The sequence below is a fragment of the Rhinatrema bivittatum genome, chromosome 8, assembly GCF_901001135.1.
Source record: "Rhinatrema bivittatum chromosome 8, aRhiBiv1.1, whole genome shotgun sequence".
Lineage (NCBI taxonomy): Eukaryota > Metazoa > Chordata > Amphibia > Gymnophiona > Rhinatrematidae > Rhinatrema > Rhinatrema bivittatum.
In genome coordinates, this window is record NC_042622.1 from 181,065,686 (window position 1) to 181,085,513 (window position 19,828).

At 44.8% G+C, this 19,828-nt stretch overlaps 1 protein-coding gene across 1 annotated transcript in view; it reads right to left on the reverse strand.

The window, feature by feature from the left end:
* HEATR6 (HEAT repeat containing 6) overlaps positions 1–19,828 on the reverse strand; it is a 128,129-nt gene that overhangs the window by 83,965 nt on the left and 24,336 nt on the right. The window contains exons 4-7 of the mRNA XM_029612529.1: positions 13,158–13,273; positions 12,841–12,955; positions 5,512–5,613; positions 4,634–4,771 (exon numbers count right to left, since the gene is read on the reverse strand). Coding sequence (XP_029468389.1) covers positions 4,634–4,771; positions 5,512–5,613; positions 12,841–12,955; positions 13,158–13,273 — 471 coding nt within the window. The remainder of the gene's footprint in view (positions 1–4,633; positions 4,772–5,511; positions 5,614–12,840; positions 12,956–13,157; positions 13,274–19,828) is intronic.

The window sequence follows — 19,828 nt, forward strand, 5'->3', positions numbered from 1 at the left end:
CTTATCTCTCTTACCGATTCTATTCTATCTAATATGGACAAAAAACAACCACATCTTTTGATACTACTAGATCTCTCTGCAGCCTTTGACACTGTCAACCATTCATCTCTATTAAAATGTCTGGCAGATATAGGCATTAAAGGAACAGTCTTCAGCTGGTTCAAATCCTTCCTAGCAAATAGACAATTCAAAGTAAAGATTAACAACAAAGAATCACAACCGATCCCTTCCAACCGGGGGGTCCCTCAGGGTTCCTCCCTTTCCCCTACCCTCTTCAACATTTACCTCTTACCTCTATGTCATCTACTTACTAAACTAAACCTAACTCACTATCTCTACGCGGATGACATCCAGATACTCATCCCAATCTCAGAATCCTTACAAAAAACCTTGGCTCACTGGAACAATTGTTTGCAACAGATCAATCATCTTCTCTCCAGCCTTTGCCTCATTCTTAACAACAACAAAACTGAGATCCTAATCATCAAACTTCTAAACCCAGCTGACCTACTCAACTCATCCACTCCCATATTAAATCACTCACCACATGTTCGAGATCTAGGTATCATGCTAGACAATCAGCTCAATTTTAAAAAATTCATAAGCACAACCACCAAAGACTGTTTTTATAAGTTACAAGTCTTAAAAAAATTGAAGCCTCTTCTTTATTTCAACGATTTTCGGATGGTCCTACAAGCCATTATTCTATCAAAAGTCGACTATTGCAATTCGCTTCTCTTTGGCCTTCCATATTCATCCATCAAACCCCTCCAAATGCTACAGAACTCTGCAGCCAGAATCCTTACCAATACGAATAAAAGAGATCACATCACCCCCATTCTCAAGCTCCTCCACTGGCTGCCTATAAAGCAAAGGATCCTATATAAAGTACTCACCGTAATTCATAAATCCATTCACAATATCTCTCCTCTTCAATTATGTAACCAACTACGCCCTCACTCCTCCTCTAGACCCATCAGAGGAGCATATAAAGGCACACTCTATGTACCTTCAACAAAATCCTCGCATCATAAACGTGCCATATCTACAGCAGGCCCCATTCAATGGAATGCGCTCCCACCAGACATTCGGCTTGAGTTCTGCCACTCTTCATTCAAAAAAAAACTTAAAACCTGGCTCTTTAGCCAAGCTTTTCCAGGACCATGATCATCATTTTTTCCCCTCCAACCAGCAAGAACATATCTTCTTCACAAACCCCCATTTTCCATACCACTACCTACTTCGGTATCTAATCTCTTGCTGCAGGACACTTGAGACTTTCTCACTTATACGTTATAATTTTTATGCTCAATAAGACCTGTCAACTTAATTGTTTAAGTCTTTTTTTTTTTTTTTTTTTCCCCCTTTATCTTTTGGTCATCAATGATACAACGTTATTGTTAAATTTTGAACTTATGTACACTGTTCCAAGTTTCATAACCTTGTTCTATGTAATGCCTTTTGGCAATTTTCATGTTCTGTTTCAATGTAAACCGATGTGATCTTTATTTCATATAGGAACACCGGTATATAAAAATCTAAAAATAAATAAAATAAGTGTACCCGGATCAGTCCAGACTCCTGGGATGTACCAAAGCTTCCTAGAGAGGGTGGGACCTGGAAAGTCCCGCTTGCAAGTCACTTTCTCCAAAAGACCAGGAACTCGAATCTCCCAAATCCAATCGGTAATGCCTCGCAAAAGTATGCAGCGATTTCCAAATCGCCGCCCTGCAAATCTCCTGCGGAGATACCAACTGAGCCTCTGCCCACAAAGCCACCTGAGACAGGGTCGAGTGGGCCCGCAAACCCTCAGGAACTTGTCGGCCCTTGATAATATACGCTGACCCAACAGCCTCCTTAAGCCACCTCGCAATAGTTGCTTTGGAGGCATGGGCACCTTTCTTTGATCTGCTCCATAAAGCAAAAAGATGATCAGATCTTCTGAAATCATTAGTAACCTTGAGATTTCAAAGCAAGGCCCTACGGACTTCCACTATTTTAAGCTCTCGAGCATGCTGCACAGAAGCATCCAATTCTGGGAATGCTGGGAGCTCGATAGTCTGATTAACATGAAAGGCAGAGACCACCTTTGGGACAAAGGAAGGAACCATAGGCAACATGACTCCAGAATCAGATATTTGAAGGAAAGGGTCCCTGCACGACAAAGCCTGCAATTCAGAAATCCTCCTGGCGGAACAGATGGCCACCAAGAAAACACCTTGAGAGTCAAATCCTTAAGGGTCACTCTCCAAATTGGCTCAAATGGAGCGTCACACAATACCCACAAAACTAGATTAAGGTTCTAGGGGGGACAGACCTTCCGCACCAGAGGACGCAAATTCTTAACTCCCCAAAGGAACCTCTGCACATCCAGATGGGAAGATAAGGTGTAACTCTCAATCTTCCCTTGCAAGCAGGCTAGAGCTGCTACCTGTACCCGAAGCGAATTAAAAGCAAGGCCTTTAGCTAAACCCTCTTGTAGGAAAGACAATACAAGAGATATTGAGGCCCAAACCGCCTGTATCCTTCAGTCTGTTCACCAAGCCTCAAAAACTTTCCAAACCCGAACATATGAGAGGGAGGTAGACTTCCGCCTAGCCTGGAAAAGTGTAGCGATCACTAGCTCTGGGTATCTTCTCCGCTTCAAGCAACGCCTCTCAAAAGCCAAGCCGCTAGACAAAAGCGATCTGCCTGGTCGGAAAATATGGGTCTCTGAAGGAGAAGACCCGGAAGATGACTGAGACACAGCGGACCGTCCACCACTAAATTGACGAGATCTGCAAACCACAATCGACGCGCCCACTCCGGGGCTACCAACACCACATTCCCCGGATGCTTCTCTATGCGGCGCAACACCTTGCCCATGAGAGGCCATGGAGGGAAAACAGAACAGAATCCCCCGAGGCCAGGGCACTACCTGAGCGTAGACCCCCTCAGCTCCGTACTCCCTTTTGCGGCTGAAAAACAGAGGAGCTTTCGCATTGAGCATGAGGAGAACCCCACCTCTCTCGAATGAGCTGCATTGCTAACTCTGCCAATTCCCACTCGCCTGGATCTAAGCTCCTGCGACTGAGAAAAATCGGCCTGGATGTTGTCGACGCCCGCGATATGAGTCGCAGCTAACTGAACCAGGTATAGCTCTGCCCAGAGAAATAGCTCCTGAGCCTGCAGGGCCACCCCCCTGGCTCTTGGTGCCGCCCAGACGATTGATGTAAGCTACTGTTGTTGCATTGTCTGACAGAACCCTGACCGATCGACCTTGAACAAGAGGGAGGCAGGCCCGAAGTGCCAGCCGCACAGCCCTGGGTCTCCAAACGATTGATAGGCCACGAGGCCTCCACTGCCGACCAAGTGCCCTGGGCTGACTGATGCTCGCAGACCGCCCCCAACCTGAGAGACTATTCTAGGACAGGATTCGCCCCAACCAACTACGGAACCTCCTGAGGAGCTTTCAACCCCAGCTCCTCAAGAACTTGAGGGAGCAGAGGCTCCAACTCCTCCCTCCGGAAAAAGTGGAAAATTTTGGGGTCATCACCCTCTGGAACCGAAGGGGTCCCCATGTCATCTCCCTGATCCAAGTCCTGGAGCCCCGATCCTGTGCTGTCGACATTGCTGCTGCCCCTCCTGGAGGGATGGGAACCCCTAAGTCCTCCTCCGTCCCGGCTGGGCAAACATGGGACCCCCCCCAAGTCTCACGACTGATGAGACCCCGACGCAGCACCCGGAGGCTGAAGGCACGGACCCCGAGGTGACAGACCTTCCTGCTGAGCCAGATAGGCTTGATGAAGCAGGAGAATAAAATCAGGGGCGCAAACCCAGAGGCAAGTCCGGAACCTGCTCTCCCCCAGGCCCCTGAGGCAAAGGGACCTGCCTATTAGTCCCTCGGGTGGACCGGAGAGAGCTGCGGAGGGAGATCCCCCTCCAAACATGGCGTCATGCGTGAATCCGGCGCCAAAATGGCCACTGCTCCTGCCACAAGGGAGGCAGCAGGCCCGGAGCCAGCAGCCGCATTAAAAAAAACTGCCAGACCATGGCCAGCCACGTGCTTTTCTAAGCGCAGATGTTTTGTGACCCCCGGAAGGAGGGAGGGCCCTTCCACCCCCGAAACGCATGACGAACACAGGCCAGCCTGACTAAGACGCACCAGGACCACATCACATGCATGGCAAGCCGAGCTGTGAACCATGTTCCCCCGAGACAAAGAGAAAAAAATACTTTAAAAAACCAACCCTAAACAAAACCGGCACGACCACCGTGGGGGGGGGGGGGGGGCCACTAGTACTTATCAAGCAGTGTCAGCAAGGCTTTTCTCTGTCTCCATCTGCTGGCAGGGATGAATAAACCCAGGAGTCTGGACTGATCCAGGTACGTACAGGGAATGATTGGTTACATATATGTCACTTAGAACTGGTACCCAAGGCTAAAGCCAATCACATGAAACCAGCTACTGGCAGTATCTGCAGAAATATAGCATTCTTTGCTTTCAGATGTGATCTGTTGAGTTCTGTCCAATTCAAGTCAAAGTTATACGAAGAAGGAAAAGTGCTATAAGACAAACATTAAAGATACAGAAAATGTACATTTCTAAAAATTCAATTAATGACAACAGAGGGAAATAAAAGCCTAAACGTACCCCTGTTTGCCTCGCCATGTTTGACTCATTTTGTTCCTGCTTGGTGGGTGATCGTCCATCATATTGAGGAAGCGGAGCTGGATATAAAATTGTAGGCATTTCTATGCTGAGCCCTGGAAGTCCATGAAACATGTATTTCTAGATATTAAGGCAGGAAAAAAAATATATTTTTGGGCTAATTCCATACGGACAGTGTAAGCATAATGCTGTTCAGGAATTTTTCCTGCTTATTTGTCCTGCTAATTTCTCTAACATTGGTTCTTCCATTTTTCTTCTTCTACCAGCTCTGAACCTGTCCTTATCTGTTGCAGCTGGTTGCATAAACACCTCAACAATGAAGATCATAGAATATATTTACCAATAGACACAGTTTCTCTACTCACTGAAACAGAGGGCTGCCATTCTAATCATGAAAGATCAAACTTTTTGCTTTCATGTCTGACAAAATTACACACACATCAATTGCCTAGCTTTTTCTCTATATTACTTTTTCCAATTTGTTTACTGAGATTTATTTTTCTGAAAACCGTTTCCTTCCTACACTGAACCACACAAATCACAGTCTGTCTCCCACAACATTATTCCTTTAGACAGAGGCAAATGTGCACACGTCGCATTTGCTGAAGAAAAAGCTGCTGCGCAACTAAATACGCAAAGACACAAGCATCTTCTTCTTGAAAAAGAATCATTAATTCAGAGCTCAAAGATCAGTTCAGCAAAGCCTCTCCAAATGTACTGCAGGGTCATCAAGCTCCGTGGTACACCAGGGGCTGATTAAGTTATTCTGTGTTCTGCAAGAAGCTTGTTCATGCTGCTGGTTGATTCTCTCAAGCATGCAGCAGCACTATGTCTAGCTATAGGGAAATAGTTTATGTCACCTTTAAAACCGCAAGAAGTGACCCAAGATGATCTGTTTGTATTAATTTCATCTTGCCACCATTTAAGAGCGACTGGATCCCTTTCAATGCATTTTGCAGCAACTGAAAACAAAAAAAGAAATACAAAAAACTTCCTTGAAAAATTGTGTATTACTGTGGCATTTTTATAATACATTAACTTAACCCAGAAAATAGTCTCCAGAAAGAGACCTATCCTACAGCTCAGGATACAGAAACTGGTTGTATCTTTTAAAAAAGGTTACAGGCATTATAAAGGAGAGGAGAAATAAAGGCATTCTGAATCTTTATGCAGGGCCTGTCATATGAACTACATCCCAAACTGCTTTAGATTCTTTCAAATCAGGGATGGGAAAGGAGACCTAAGAAAGAAAATGGTTGTTAATCTATTGATGAGCAGATACGAGGCCTGTACTAGGCAAATTACTTTCATGTCTTCAAAGTTTGCTAATTAAGGGCCTAAACATTCCCCTGTTCTAGGTATACAGGAAGAAAGCACAATGAATGGACCTCACAACTGTTTTTTCTAAAAATCTTAAAAGGTGAATTTCTAAAACATTATGTGTGAAAAATTAGTATATACAGTGCAAGGAGCTTCTACTTGTATACCCTGTTTTTAGAAAGGTCAAAAATGCACTCATTTCCACTTGTATGCGCACATATGTGTAAAAAACAGCGTTCTGGGGCGGGGCTAACAATTACGCATTTAAGTTGCTATTTTAAAAACACATGTACAGTATGCAACTTACTCATGTATTTTTACATCTAATAATTATCTGGCATAAGCAATAGCAAACATGTTTGTTATGTAATACTGACTGTGTGGGAGCTCAGGGGGGGGGGGGGGGGGGAACGACATGGGGACTTCAGGCTGAAGAATCAAGAAGAGCTCAATGACCTGGAGGAAGACTGGGCAAACTGGTGTACTAACTGGTAAACTGGAGAAATTACTTACCTGATAATTTCTATTTCTGTAGTGTAGACAGATGGACTCAGGACCAATGGGTTATGTGCTCCCCCTGCCAGCAGATGGAGACTGAGTCAGGTTGCAAAGCTGATGTCCCCCTAGATACACCCGTGCAGTAACCTCAGCCCTTCAGTATTCTCTTCAAAAGCCACTGTAAACATACTAATTGAAAAACTTAATTAAAAATGGATAACCATAACTGTACTCAACCAAACACACACTGAACCCTGGTAAGATTATAGATGCCCTGATCTAGGGACTGGATGACAGCTTACCTGTAATCTCTTGGAATCTACATCCATTCCATAGGCAGCTGATGGCAGGATGCTGAGTCCATCTGTCTACACTAAGGAAAATGAAAGTATGAGGTAAGTAATTTCTCCATTTCCCAGCATGTAGCCAGATGGACTTATGACCAATGGGATGTACAAAAGCTACTCCCAATTGGGGCAGGAGGCTGCCCGCGGTCTGGTTAGCAAAGGCTGCATCCTCTCAGGCCTAAACGTCCAGTCGATAGAACCTGGAGAAGATGTGCAAAGAGGACCACGTTGCCGCTTGGCAGATATAGACGGGGGGACAGCAATCTAGCTTCCGACCATGAGACCACCTGAGCCCAGGTGGAAGGAGCTTTAACCTGAGAAGGAAATTGCTTTCCTGCCTCCACATACACTCCCATTACCACCTCCTTAATCCAGTGAGCTATGGTAGCCCGCGAAGCTGGTTCACCACAGTCAAGGACAAATAGGCGGTCCATCTTTTGGATCGGTTCTGAAACTTCCAGATACCGCACCAAAATGTCTATCGACATTCAAATGACGGAGGAGGCAGAATTCCTCCACGTCCCTGTGCTTATCTAGGGAATGCAACGAAATGGACAGATTCAAATGAAACTCAAAGACCACCTTGGGCAAGAAGGATGGAACGGTACAAAGCTGTAATGCTCCTGGAGACAGTCAGAACGGTTTCCAACACAACAATGCCTGCAGTTCAGAGATGCGACGCACCGCGCATATAGCCACCAGGAACACAGTTTTCAAGGATAATAAACACAAGGAAAGACCGCACAGTGGCCGAAAAGAGGGCCCTGCCAAAAATTCCAATACTAGATTAAGATTCCACAAGGGAACCGGCCATTTTAGGAGTGGCTGAAGGTGCTTCACCCCTTTCAGAAAACAGGCCATGACCGGATGACCGATAGGGAGGTTCCATTCACCTCGCCCCTGAAATGGGAGACAGCCGCTACCTGTGCCTTCAAGGAGTTAAGGGCCAAACCTTTATTCAAGGCGTCTTGCAAAAAATCCAGAACAAGTGGGATTTTACCGCCTGAGGGGGAACACCACATTCCCCACACCAGGCCTCAAATACTCTCCAGACCCGCACATACACTGGAGATGTAGAGAACTTCCGAGCGCGACGTAAAATGGCAATTACCACCACAGAATATCTTCGCTTTATCAGGCGAGCCCTCTCAAGGCCAGACCATAAGACAGAATAGAGTCAGATCCTTGTGAAGGATCTGCTGTAACAGGTCCCTTTGTGATGGGAGGCACAGGAGGGTCTCCACCAGGAGTCTCCTCTTGTCCACATACCATGGACTTCTGGGCCAATCTGGAGCTACTAGTAGGACTAATCCCCTATGGTGCTCAATTCTGTGAATGATCCTGCCCAGCAGGGGCCACAGAGGAAAGGTGTATAGCAACTCTTCTTCCGGCCAGGTCTGAATGAGAGTGTCGATCCCCAGGGACCATGGATCTCTTCTGTGACTGAAGAAAATCGAGGAACCTTCGCATTGTGATATGTGGCCAGCAGGTCAATGGACGGGAGGACCCAGCAATCTACTATCAGTTGAAAGGCTTCGGCCGACAACACCCACTCTCCTGGATCCAGACTCTTCCTGCTTAGAAAGTCTGCTCTGATGTTGTATTTTCCTGCAATGGGTGAGGCTGAGATAGTCTGTAGATTTATTTCCAATCATTCCATAAGGAGATCTATCTCCTGAGACACCTGCTGGCTCTTGGTTCCTCCAGCCCCAGAGACTCGCATCTGTTGTAAGAACCAGCCAGTTCGGGGAGGACAAAGACACCCCCCTTCTCAAATGAGCCTCCTGCAACCACCACTTGAGGTGAGAGCAGACTCCCACCGGTAACTGGATCCGAATATAATAGTCTTGAGACTGCGAGTTCAAGCGAGCGTTTAAGTGGGCGCATATATGCTCTCGTCCACGGCACTACTTCCAAAGGCTGCTGCCATCAAACCAAGAACTTGGAGATAGTTGATCACAATATGCCCGATGGTGTAGACCTGACTCACCTGGGACATCAACTTCCGTATCTGTATGGTCGGGAGGAAGACCTTGCCCAGCCTAGTGTTGAACCGTACTCCCAGATACTCCAACAACTGGGTGAGAGACTGCTCTTGTCCAGGTTTACTACCCAACCAAGTTCCTGAAGTAAAGAGGAGGTCAACCTGTTGGTCACCCAAAGACTTTCTTCTGCGAACTTGGCCCAGATCAACCAGTCGTCCAAGTACGGGTGTACCAGGATTCCTCCTCTTCTCATCACTGCAGCCATGACCAACATAATCTTGGAAAATGTTCTTGGGGCAGTGGCTAGGCCAAAGGGCAGTGCCCGGAACCAATAATAGCGACCCAGTATGGTAAAGTATAGGAAGCATTGATGTTCTTCACAGATTGGAATACATAGGTAGGCCTCGGATAGGTCCAGGGAGGTTAGGAACTCTCCTGGTTGCACGGCCATTATCATGGAGTGTAAGGTTTCCATGCAGAAATGACTCACTCGTAGGTGACGGTTGACACTCATGAGGTTCAGGATGGGGCGAAAGGAACTTTCCTTCTTGAGTACAATGGAATAAGCCCTGTATTTTCCTAGGACGTTGATACTGGGATTTCAGCCCTCATCCTGAGGATCCTTAAAAGAGTAATCTCCACTGCCTGCTTTTTTGTTCTGGAAGTGGCAAGGAGACATCATAAATACGTCCCAAGGAGTGCTGCGAAATTCCAGTGCATATCCTTCTCATACGACTTCCAGTACCCATTTGTCCGAAGTGATCTCGACCCACCTTTGGTAAAAGAGAGACAGATGACCCCTATCTCCTCTTTCCAAACATGGGTGGTAAAATTTCATTAGGAGGTTCAGGATGATCCTGAACCCGAACTTGCCCCTCTCTTGGGCTGTCGACTATAAAAAGGACTGAGTTCTTCCATAGAGCAGAGACCTCTGAGATGTCAAGTTTCTGTAGAGGTGGAAAAGTTGAGAGCCCCTGGACCGGCCCCTCATAGGCAAGGAGCACTGCAACTACTTCCTCTTATCTTCAGGTAGCCAGGGGACTGGAGATTCACTCCATTTACTGGCCAGTTTTTCCAATTCATTTCCAAATAGGAGTGATCCTTTAAAGGGCATCTTGTAAGGTTGGCCTTAGAGGTTGCATCAGCTGACCAATTCCACAGCCATAGCTGTCTTCTGGCCGCTACCACTGAGGCTACTCCTCTGTCTGAAGTACAGACTAAATCTGGTAGCGGGTTCCACAGCAGCTCTGGGGTTCACCCCCCAAGTCATCCACCTCTTGAGAGAGAAGTAGGCACAAATATGCTACCAGAGCACAGCAAGAAACAATCTGTAAGGTCATTGCTACCGTGTCAAAGGCTTGAATAAGGATAGACTCCAACCATCTATCATGTGCATCCTTTAAGGCCGCTTCTCCTGCCACTGGGATAGTTATTAGTTTAAAGACAGCGCAGACCAGTGCGTCCAAATTTAAGGAAATGCAAATGTTCTCTCACTGCTGGATCCAGTGGGTATAGAGCTTCTAACATCCAGCCCCCCTTTAAAACTTGCTTCTGGGGCATCTCATTCCAGGTCAATCAAATCTTGGATGGCTTCCAATACTGGGAAGTAGCAAAAGGCTCAAGGAAATCAGAATGGAATTCTTCTTTGGTTCTGTCACAGATTCCACTCCAGGAACTCCCAGCATTTTCAGGGTCTGGGAAACCAAGGCCAGCAATTTATCTCTATGAAAGAACAGTAACATGGCTCGATACAGTTCTAATCCCAGGGAAATTTCCCCTTCTTCTAAGGGATCTTGCTCTTCGTCTGTGCCATCGAGGTCCCCACTACGGATACCCTTGGTCAGGCAGGGCATACCTTGAGGACTGCCAACAGGAATGGGGGAGGGAGCTGGCTGGGGTTCCATCTGGACAGGGGCAAGTGAGGAAGTAGACTGAGCCTGTACAAAGGCCTATAGTCCTTGGAAAAATTCCATCCAAGAAAAGGTCACCAGGTCCATGCCTAGCCCGGGGGGGGGGGGGGGGGCAGCTGAGTTTCCCTCTCCCATGGAAGACCCAGCCAAGGGGTTCCTCAGATCCAGAGTACTTCTAGTAAAGGCTGCCAATCCATTATCTGAATGGGAGGAGCTGGGCTCAGCAAAGTCCAGGGAGGCCAAATCCCCATAAGTTGGAATCCAAGTCAGGCTGGAAAGCCCTAATATGACAGGCAGCGCAGAGAAAAAGGTGCTTAATGTTTCTTGGCTACTGGCACCATAAGGCGGTGGTAACTTGTGTGTTCAATCGGCTCGCACTTAAAAATTTATCAGCACAAATTTTGAGTGCCTAGGAGGGGTGCGGCGAGATGCACGCACAGCCCGTGCACCCAGCTTTTCCTGTATCCTGTGCTTACTTTATTGTGCACATAAGTACGCACACAATGTTATGCGCGCGGCGCATGTGCAGAGCAGACACACTGCGCATACCGACGTCTAATGGCGGCAATACAAAACACAGGCACACGCAAGATGGCGCCACCACGGCCTACCATGTGGTGTGCTGACCAAGTTTAAAGCAGGGCCTAGCCAACTGGGGGGGCCACTCAACCCGCTCGTAAGCCCACTTCCCTATGCCCCAATGGGATTGGGAACGACGTCGGTACAGTGTGCCGAGCAAGGAGACTGGAGGAAGACTTACCAAAACCCCTCTTCTCTGAAGGTTCTTCCTCTTTTTTTTTTTAAACTTACTTGGGCTCAGTGCTTACCAGCTGAGTACAGAGATGGTCTCCAGCTGCAGGGGAGGGGGCTTTGGCTGCTCCCTGCACCCACTGCTTTTCAGCTACTTCAACAGCAAAGTCCACGCCGGGAACCGGCTACTGGACCAATGCACACCTCTGAGGGTCTTCCAAAATCACCTCTGAATTTCTCAACTGGGGAAGGGACCTTTAGTTATCACAGCAGGAGAGCGGGACTCAATCTTTTCTCCAATTTAAATGTAGAATTTCTTCTTTCAAAAGGTACAGCAAACCCCATAGGGAAAGCATGTCTACTTCTGCTGGAGACGTAGAAATACTGAAGGGTTGATGTCACTGCAGGGGTGTATCTAGGGTGATGTCAGCTATGAAACCTGACTCCATCTCCATCTACTGGCAGGGGAGCACAACCCATTGGTCCTGAGTTTGAGTCTATCTGGCTACACGCTAGGAAAGGATTAATTTCTTTGGAGCGCATGTTTTAAAATTGTCCTAGGTTACTTTCACACAAACTATACATGCATATTTATTTTAAATAAGTGGGTAAAATATGTGCGTTCACATGTTAGCCTATATATGGGAGTATGTTGTGGGGTAAACAGGTGTATTTTAGAATATGAACATGCGAGATACGCAAATGTTTAAAATACAATGGTAAAACTATGGGTAGCTACATACACCTGTATATGCCGCTGCATGCAGTTTTTGGAAAATTATCGTTTTTTATTTTAAGGTTTCTTGATTAAGGTAGGAAGGAGGTGAATAGTCATCTAGTGGTTAGCACAGCAGGTTACAAACTGCAGAAACCAGGGTTCAAATGTCACTGCTACCTCCTTATGACCTTGGGCAAGTCAATTCACCCTCCATCGTCTCAAGTATAAAACTGAGGAGCTAGTTTACTAAACCATGGTAAATAAAAGCTATTACCATGCAATATTTACAATTAAAATCATATAGTAATAGCTAATGTGTACTGCAATATTCAAAAAGGCTGAGAGACAGGGTCATAAAAATATCACATGAAGCAATAAAATACCACTTCATGCAATATTTTGGATGGGTCATAAAGTCTGCCATCATGTTTCTATTCTATGATTTAATTTTGGAGGGCTGCCCAAATGCTCTAGACAACGCTGCTTCACTCAGTGAGCAATTCTCCATTATTGGAAAATAAAGCAACAAGGTTCCGATAACCTTTGGGACATGCATCTCACACAACAGGATCAGATCCAAGAACCAACCAATGTCACAGCTATAATGCAAGTGATTCTTTGGCCGCACCCTCAAAGGATTTTTTGACAGGTTCCTACTTACTGTGCAATAGGTGAGGTCATCCACACCTGAGTTTCCAGGAGACTGTAAAACATCGAGGAAAATTTTAAAGCATGTATTTCTATAAGGTTCATCCAAATATGGCTGTCCAGGCACACTGAAAGAAAAAAATATGTAAAAATTCAGCAAAAATCACACAAGATTCAAATAGAAAAATCAGCTAAACCTATTAAAGCACTTCTGGTGCAAGCTCCCTCTAGTTATTGTACAATGCAGAAAAACAGGGAATGGAGAGCATGCCCGCTCTCTGGGGTACTCTAAATGCTTATGTTTACTTGGGAAAATGTGCTTTGCACTACCTGAGACATAAGTTCGCCATGCTGTGTACTGCTGCTCTCCATAGGTCAGGGTCAGGCTGAGTCGGAGCACTAAACTGCACCAATATTCCTGTCTTCCCCAGCAGATCTGGGAGGTACTAGAAAGAAACATTTTAGCTATTAATATTGGCTGGATAATTTCCAAAAGAAAGATTCAGAGTCAGCAGGTCTTAACCTTATCCTGCTTAATACATGCATGCAGAACATTTCAACAGCATATAAAGCTACCTAAATGTATTATTTCCTTAACAATAGAAACATAGAAATGACGGCAGAAAAGAACCAAGCAATCTCGTGGTAGCATCATAAGTATCAGGCTTATTTTGTCAAGGGCATCAACAGCTGCATCAGCAGGTTACCCCCACTCCTACTTGTTTTCCCAGACCCCAAAATCCAGGTCCTCGTTGGCTGCTGCCTAAGTCAAATCCCCCCCTCCCCTTTTTTTCTCCCTACTTGGAGCTGCACCAACAGCATGAAGGCACAATGGCCAATGGTAGCAACCGCCACACAGCAAGTTACCCCCAGTTACCCCCTGCACTTTTTTCTTCATTTCCATCCTTTAGTCACTGGGGATCCACAGAGTTTATCTTATGCCACTTTGAATTCTTTCACTGTTTTTGTCTTCACCACCTCTTCTGGAAGGGCATTCCAGGCATGCACCACCCTCTCTGTGAAGAAATATTTCCTGATGTTGGTTCTGAATCTACCTCCCTGGAGTTTAAATTTTGTGACCCCTAGTTCTACTAAATTTCTTTCCAACAGAGAAGGTTTGTTGATTGTGCATCATTAAAACCTTTCAGGTATCTGAAGGTCTGTATCATATCTCCCCTGCATATCCTCTCCTCCAAGGTATACATATTTAGGTCCTTCAACTTCTCCTCAAAAGTTCATTTGATGGAGACCCCCCCACCATTTCTGACACCCTTCTCTAGACCATCTCCATCTTGCTGTGTCCCTTTTGAGATACGGTCTCCAGAACTGAACACAATACTCCAGGTGAGGCCTCACCAAGGACCTGTACAAGGGCATTATCACCTCCTTTTTCTTACTTGTTATTCCTCTCTCTATGCAGCCCAGCATTCTTCTGGCTTTAGCTATCGCCTTGTCACATTGCTTCACCATCTTCAGATCACTAGACACTATCACCCCAAGGCCCCTCTCTTGCTCCGTGCTCAACAGCCCTTCACCCCCCCCCCCCCCCAATCACATACATCTCTTTTGTATTACCACACCCCAGATGCATGACTCTGCAACTTCTTGGCACTGAATCCAAGTTTGACATGTCAGTCTTCAACCACTGTTCAAGCTTCCTTAAATCACGACTCATTCTCTCCATTCCTTCCGGCATGTCCACTCTGTTGCAGATCTTAGTATCATCCGCAAATAGACAAACTTTACCTTCTATCCCTTCCACAATGTCGCTCACAAAGATATTGAACAGAACTGGACTCAATACCGATCTTTTTGGCTCTACACTTATCATCATTCTCTCTTCAAAGTAGATTCCATTTATCATCACATGCTGCCTTCTATCTATCAACCAGTTTGTAATCCACTCCAACACCTTTGCGCTTACTCCCAAGCGTCTCATTTTATTCATAAGTCTCTTGTATGGGACCGTATCAAAAGCTTTACTGAAATCCAAGTAGATCATATAGAGTGCTCTTCCTCGATCCAATTCTTTAGTCACCAAATCAAAAAAAAAAAATCTGATTTGTCTAACAGGACCTTCCTCTGGTGAATCCATACTACCTTGGGTCGAGCAACCCACTGGATTGTAGATAGTTCACTATTCTTTCCTTCAGCAGAGTCTCCATTAATTTTCCCGCCGGCCTGTAGTTTCCAGCCTCCTCTCTGCTCCCACTCTTGTGAAGCGGGACAACCACCACTCTTCTCCAATCTTGCGGCACCACTCCCGTTTCCAGGGATCTATTGAACAGGTCTTGCAGCTGACCCACTAGCACATCTCTGAGTTCCCTCAGTATCCTGGGATGAATCTCATCTGGCCCCGTGGCTTTGTCCACTTTCAGATTTCCTAGCTCTTCCCATACATTCTCTTTTGTAAACAGAGTTTTGTCTACTCCACCCCCTTTCCGATGTCATGTTAGAGACCGTCCCTCTCCAGGATCTTCTTTAGTGAACACAGAACGGAAGTAATTGTTTAATATTTCTGCCTTTTCTTTGTCTCTCTCCACACATTGATCCCTGTCACCTTTCAATTTCACTATACTACTTTGGAGCTTTCTCCTTTCTCTGATGTATCTGAAAAATGATTTGTCCCACTCTTTACCTCTTTGGCAAGCCTTTCTTCTGCCTGACATTTTGCTTTCTTGATTGCTTTCTTCGTCTCCCTCTGTTTCAGATATTCTTCCTTGTGTTCCTCTTTTTGGGATCCTTTATATTTCTTGAACACTGTTCTTTTTACATTTATCAGCTACCTCCTTTGAGAACCAGATCGGTTTCTTATTTCGCTTGCTTTTATTTACTTTTCTAACATACGGGCCAATACAATAAAATCGCGGGAGAGCGGGCGAGCGCCTGCTCTCCTGTGCGCGCGATACAGTAAATAAATGTATTTAAATTAGGCCTGGCGCATCCCTAGCGCCTCTTTTCAGACAGGAGTGACAGCTGTCAGCGGGTTTGACAGCCAACACTCAATTTTGCCGGCGTCAGTTCTCGAGCCTGCTGACAGCCACGGGTTCGGAAACCGGACACCAGCAAAATTGAGCGTCCGGTTTTGAACCCGAGAGCCACGGGCCTATTTCAATTTTTTTTTTTTTAAACTTTCAGGACCTCCAACTTAATATCGCCATGATATTAAGTTAGAGGGTGCCCGGAGAAATTAGCGCCTACCTTTGGGTAGGCGCTAATTTCTGAAAGTAAAATGTGCGGCTTGGCTGCACATTTTACTTACTGAATCGTGCGGTAATACCTAATAGGGCCATCAACATGCATTTGCATGTTACGGGCTATATTAGGTTCGGGGGGGGGGGGGGGGGTTGGACGCGCGTTTTGCACGCGCTATTACCCCTTACTGAATAAGGGGTAAAGCTAGTGCGTCTGATATAAATTAGTTACCTTAGTAATTGCTCCTTTTAGTTTGGACCACTGTTCCACCTCTTTCATTTTCTCCCAGTCTTCAAGTTCTGCCTCCAGATAATTCCCATTTCCACAAAGTCTGTATTTTTGAAGTTCAAAACTCGGGTCTGTGTGACTTCTCCGGATCCTATTTTCAATATCAAACCATACCGTTTGATAATCACTGGTGCTGAGGTGGGCACCCACCATGACATTAGAGACATTATACCCATTAGTGAGTGCTAGGTCAAGTATAGCTCCCTCCCTCGTGGGTTCCATTACCATTTGTTTGAACACAGCCCCTTGCAGGGCATCCACTATCCCTCTACTTCTGGTAGATTCCACAGAAGGGTTACTCCAGTCTATGTCTGGCAGATTAAAATCTCCAACAATCAACACTTCTCCCTTCTTTCCCATCTTTTGGATGTCTTCAACCAGATCTCTGTCTAGTTCTTCCGTTTGAGTCTGAGGCCTGTAAACCACTCCAGTAACAATGGAGGCACCATTAAAAATAAATAAATAAATAAATAAAATTAAGGACAGCCCATAATGCTTCTTCTCTACCCCATCTTCCTTGCAGTTCAGTTGCTTGGACATTGTTTTTGACATAAAGAGCTACTCCTCCCCCTTTTCTGTCCTCTCTGTCCTTCCTTAACATGTTATAGCCCATATGGCCGCATCCCAACCATGAGAATCCATGAACCATGTCTCCGTAACAGCAACAATGCCCAAGTCTGCCTCCACCATTAGGGCTTGCAGGTCTGGGATTTTGTTGCCCAGACTACAAGCATTTGTGCTCATAGCCTTCCAGCTTTTGTCGTTCAAGTTTCTGCTTCTCTTAGACTTGTTTTGTGCCTTGTTTGGCTGACTTTTGTTATCCCCTACACCCATTTCCTTTGTATTTGTCAAACCCGTCATCTAGTTTAAATGTCTTCTGGCATAGGATTTGAATTTCTCTTTTAGGATCTTTTTTCCTGCCACAGACAGATGTACTTGTACCTCATCTGGGGTTAATTATACAATGCCCCTGCAATAAATCTTATGTGAGGAAATCTCTGCGTCCTCTCAAAGTTAGAATAATTGAACACCGATCCAATGTTACAAATCCGTGCTTGACGGCCCCATTAGTAGCACACTGTATTGAGTTCCAAAATAAATTTGAAGATTTGAAAGTATGTGTGTTAGAACAATTTCTACCCCAGTGGCGAGGAGGGGATTTGAATTTAAAATTGCTGCGAGCTGACCAACACTGGATACATACCCTGAATACTATACATCCATTTAGATTAAATACCTCATTGGAACTTCAAGTATTTCTCTAACACGGAGATGTGGACACATTTTTTAAATACTATGTATGATCATCTCTTTGTTTTGCGTTTGTTTCTATACTCATGATGATTGAGTCTGCACCAATAGGGCCAGAGAGTGATTTTGGAATTAGCTTTCGACGTCATCATGTTTTCCGGTGCTCAGTGACGTTGGAACTCAGTTGGTATTTAAATGTCTTCAAAACTACAGATTGGTCTCTGTTCCGGTGGTGAGGTTCGAGGAGACGATAGTCCAAGAGAAACTGACGGTCTTACTGACACTAAGATAAGTCCTTTTGTTAATTTTGTTGCTGTGAATTTTCTGGTAAAAGTTTTCTATATATCTTTAGAAGCCAGATCTGGAATTCAGCAGGGCATTTAGCATTACCATAATTTGGTCGCATAAGGAATAGAAGCATGGCTCCTGAAGAAGCATGTTTATGCGAAACATCGGCCGTTGTCGAGCCAGCATTCTGAAACTAGCCGCTGTGGGTGTTTAAATGAATGATCATTAATTTTATTTATTTATTTATTATTTTGCTATACCGACTTTCATGACAAGAATCACATCAAACCAGTTTACATTTAACAATGTGTGTAAGGTATAGAGAACTCGAACCACAGTAACAAGAGTATGGTTAGGGAAGTGCGGCAGTTACATTAAAACAGGGTAATGATAACTGGGATCAGGAAAAGAAGGAACATATTACAAGGTAGCAAAATAGATTCCTATATAATATTTACAGGGTAACACAATCGATTCCAATAGAGTGCAATTGTATATCAAATGACATTAGTAAAACGGTAATGGAGATGACAGTGAAGTTAGTGAATACTTATTTGAATCCTTTTTTTTTTTTTGATAAAGTGTTTGTGATGTTTGGTGAGGTTCTTAATCGAGGCCTGGGAAGGCTTTTTTAAAAAGCCAAGTTTTTAGCCTTTTCCTGAATGTGAGTAGGATTGGTTCCTGTCTCAGATCAGTTGGTATGGAGTTCCATAAAGGTGGGCCTGCTGTTGAGAGCGCTCTGACACTGAGAGATTTGTATTGGTAAGTTTTGGGGTGTGGTACCTGGAGCGATTCTTTGTAGGATTCCCTGATGGGTCTGGTGGACGTGTGTTTTTTGAAGGGAATTTGTATGTTAAGCTGTGTATGTTGGTGGATGACCTTGTAGATGGTGGTGATGGATTTGTACATAATTCTGTAGTGAATCAGTAGCCAGTGAAGGTCTTTGAGGATTGGGGAGATGTGGTCTATTCTCTTTGAGTTAGTGAGGATTCTGGCTGCTGTATTCTGTACCATTTGTAGAGGTTTGGTTACTACTGCTGGGAAAGCAATCTTTGGTAGTTTGATTGATGAATGATTTAAGGTTGAGACGGTTGTCTAGGATTGCTCCCAAGTCTCTTACGTGGGAGGTTTGAAGGAGGGCTGGTGGCTTTGAGATAGTATTGTTGTTTTCTGGAGATATCAGCATTAATACATGCTGACAACAGTTTCGTTACAATTCAAAGCATTTATTTTCTGTATGATAACATCTTGAAACTGCAGATGATTGAGTAGTCCGGAAGACCTTGTCGGCGGATGAGGTACTTTGCCTGGCTTGCTGATGTGACTTCAGAATTAATATTAACAATCCAAGAGTGGTGAGGCTTTTGATAAACCACTAAATCATAGTAATATTTTGATGATATAAAACACCGTTGGAGTGAGCGGTAATACAATTGGTGTTCCCCCTTTTTCCTATACTATTGATAGACAGATGTAAGCCATCTTTAACATAGAGCCTTTTACTGTTCCATAAATGGCCCCAGCCTCCAATATATCCAAATCTTTGTTCATTATACCAAGTTTTGAGCCATGCATTGAAGTTCTCTTTGTGGAAAAAGAGGCTAAGCCACTTTCCATGAACCGGTAACACTTCTGAAAAGGCAACAGTCTTCAACATGTGTCTAATCTGCTTCACTAGAGATTGGAAATCTCTCTGTACCACTTGGATGCTGTTTCTAGCAAAACAGTTGGTTCCCAGATGGATGATAATATCAGCTTCAGAGTCTTTACTTTCTTCTTTGATCGCATTGACTATGTGAATAGCATTTCTACTGGCAGATGATCCTGGAAAGCTTTTAACTTTAGTGTTTCCGTTGAAGAGAGTTCCGATGTTAGTGCTTCTGAGCTTTTTCTTATGGTTATTGATTTTCTTGTGGAATTTCTGCGTGCATTGGGTTTCTTCTCTCTTTTCAGATACCACTTCAAATGCATGTTGATGA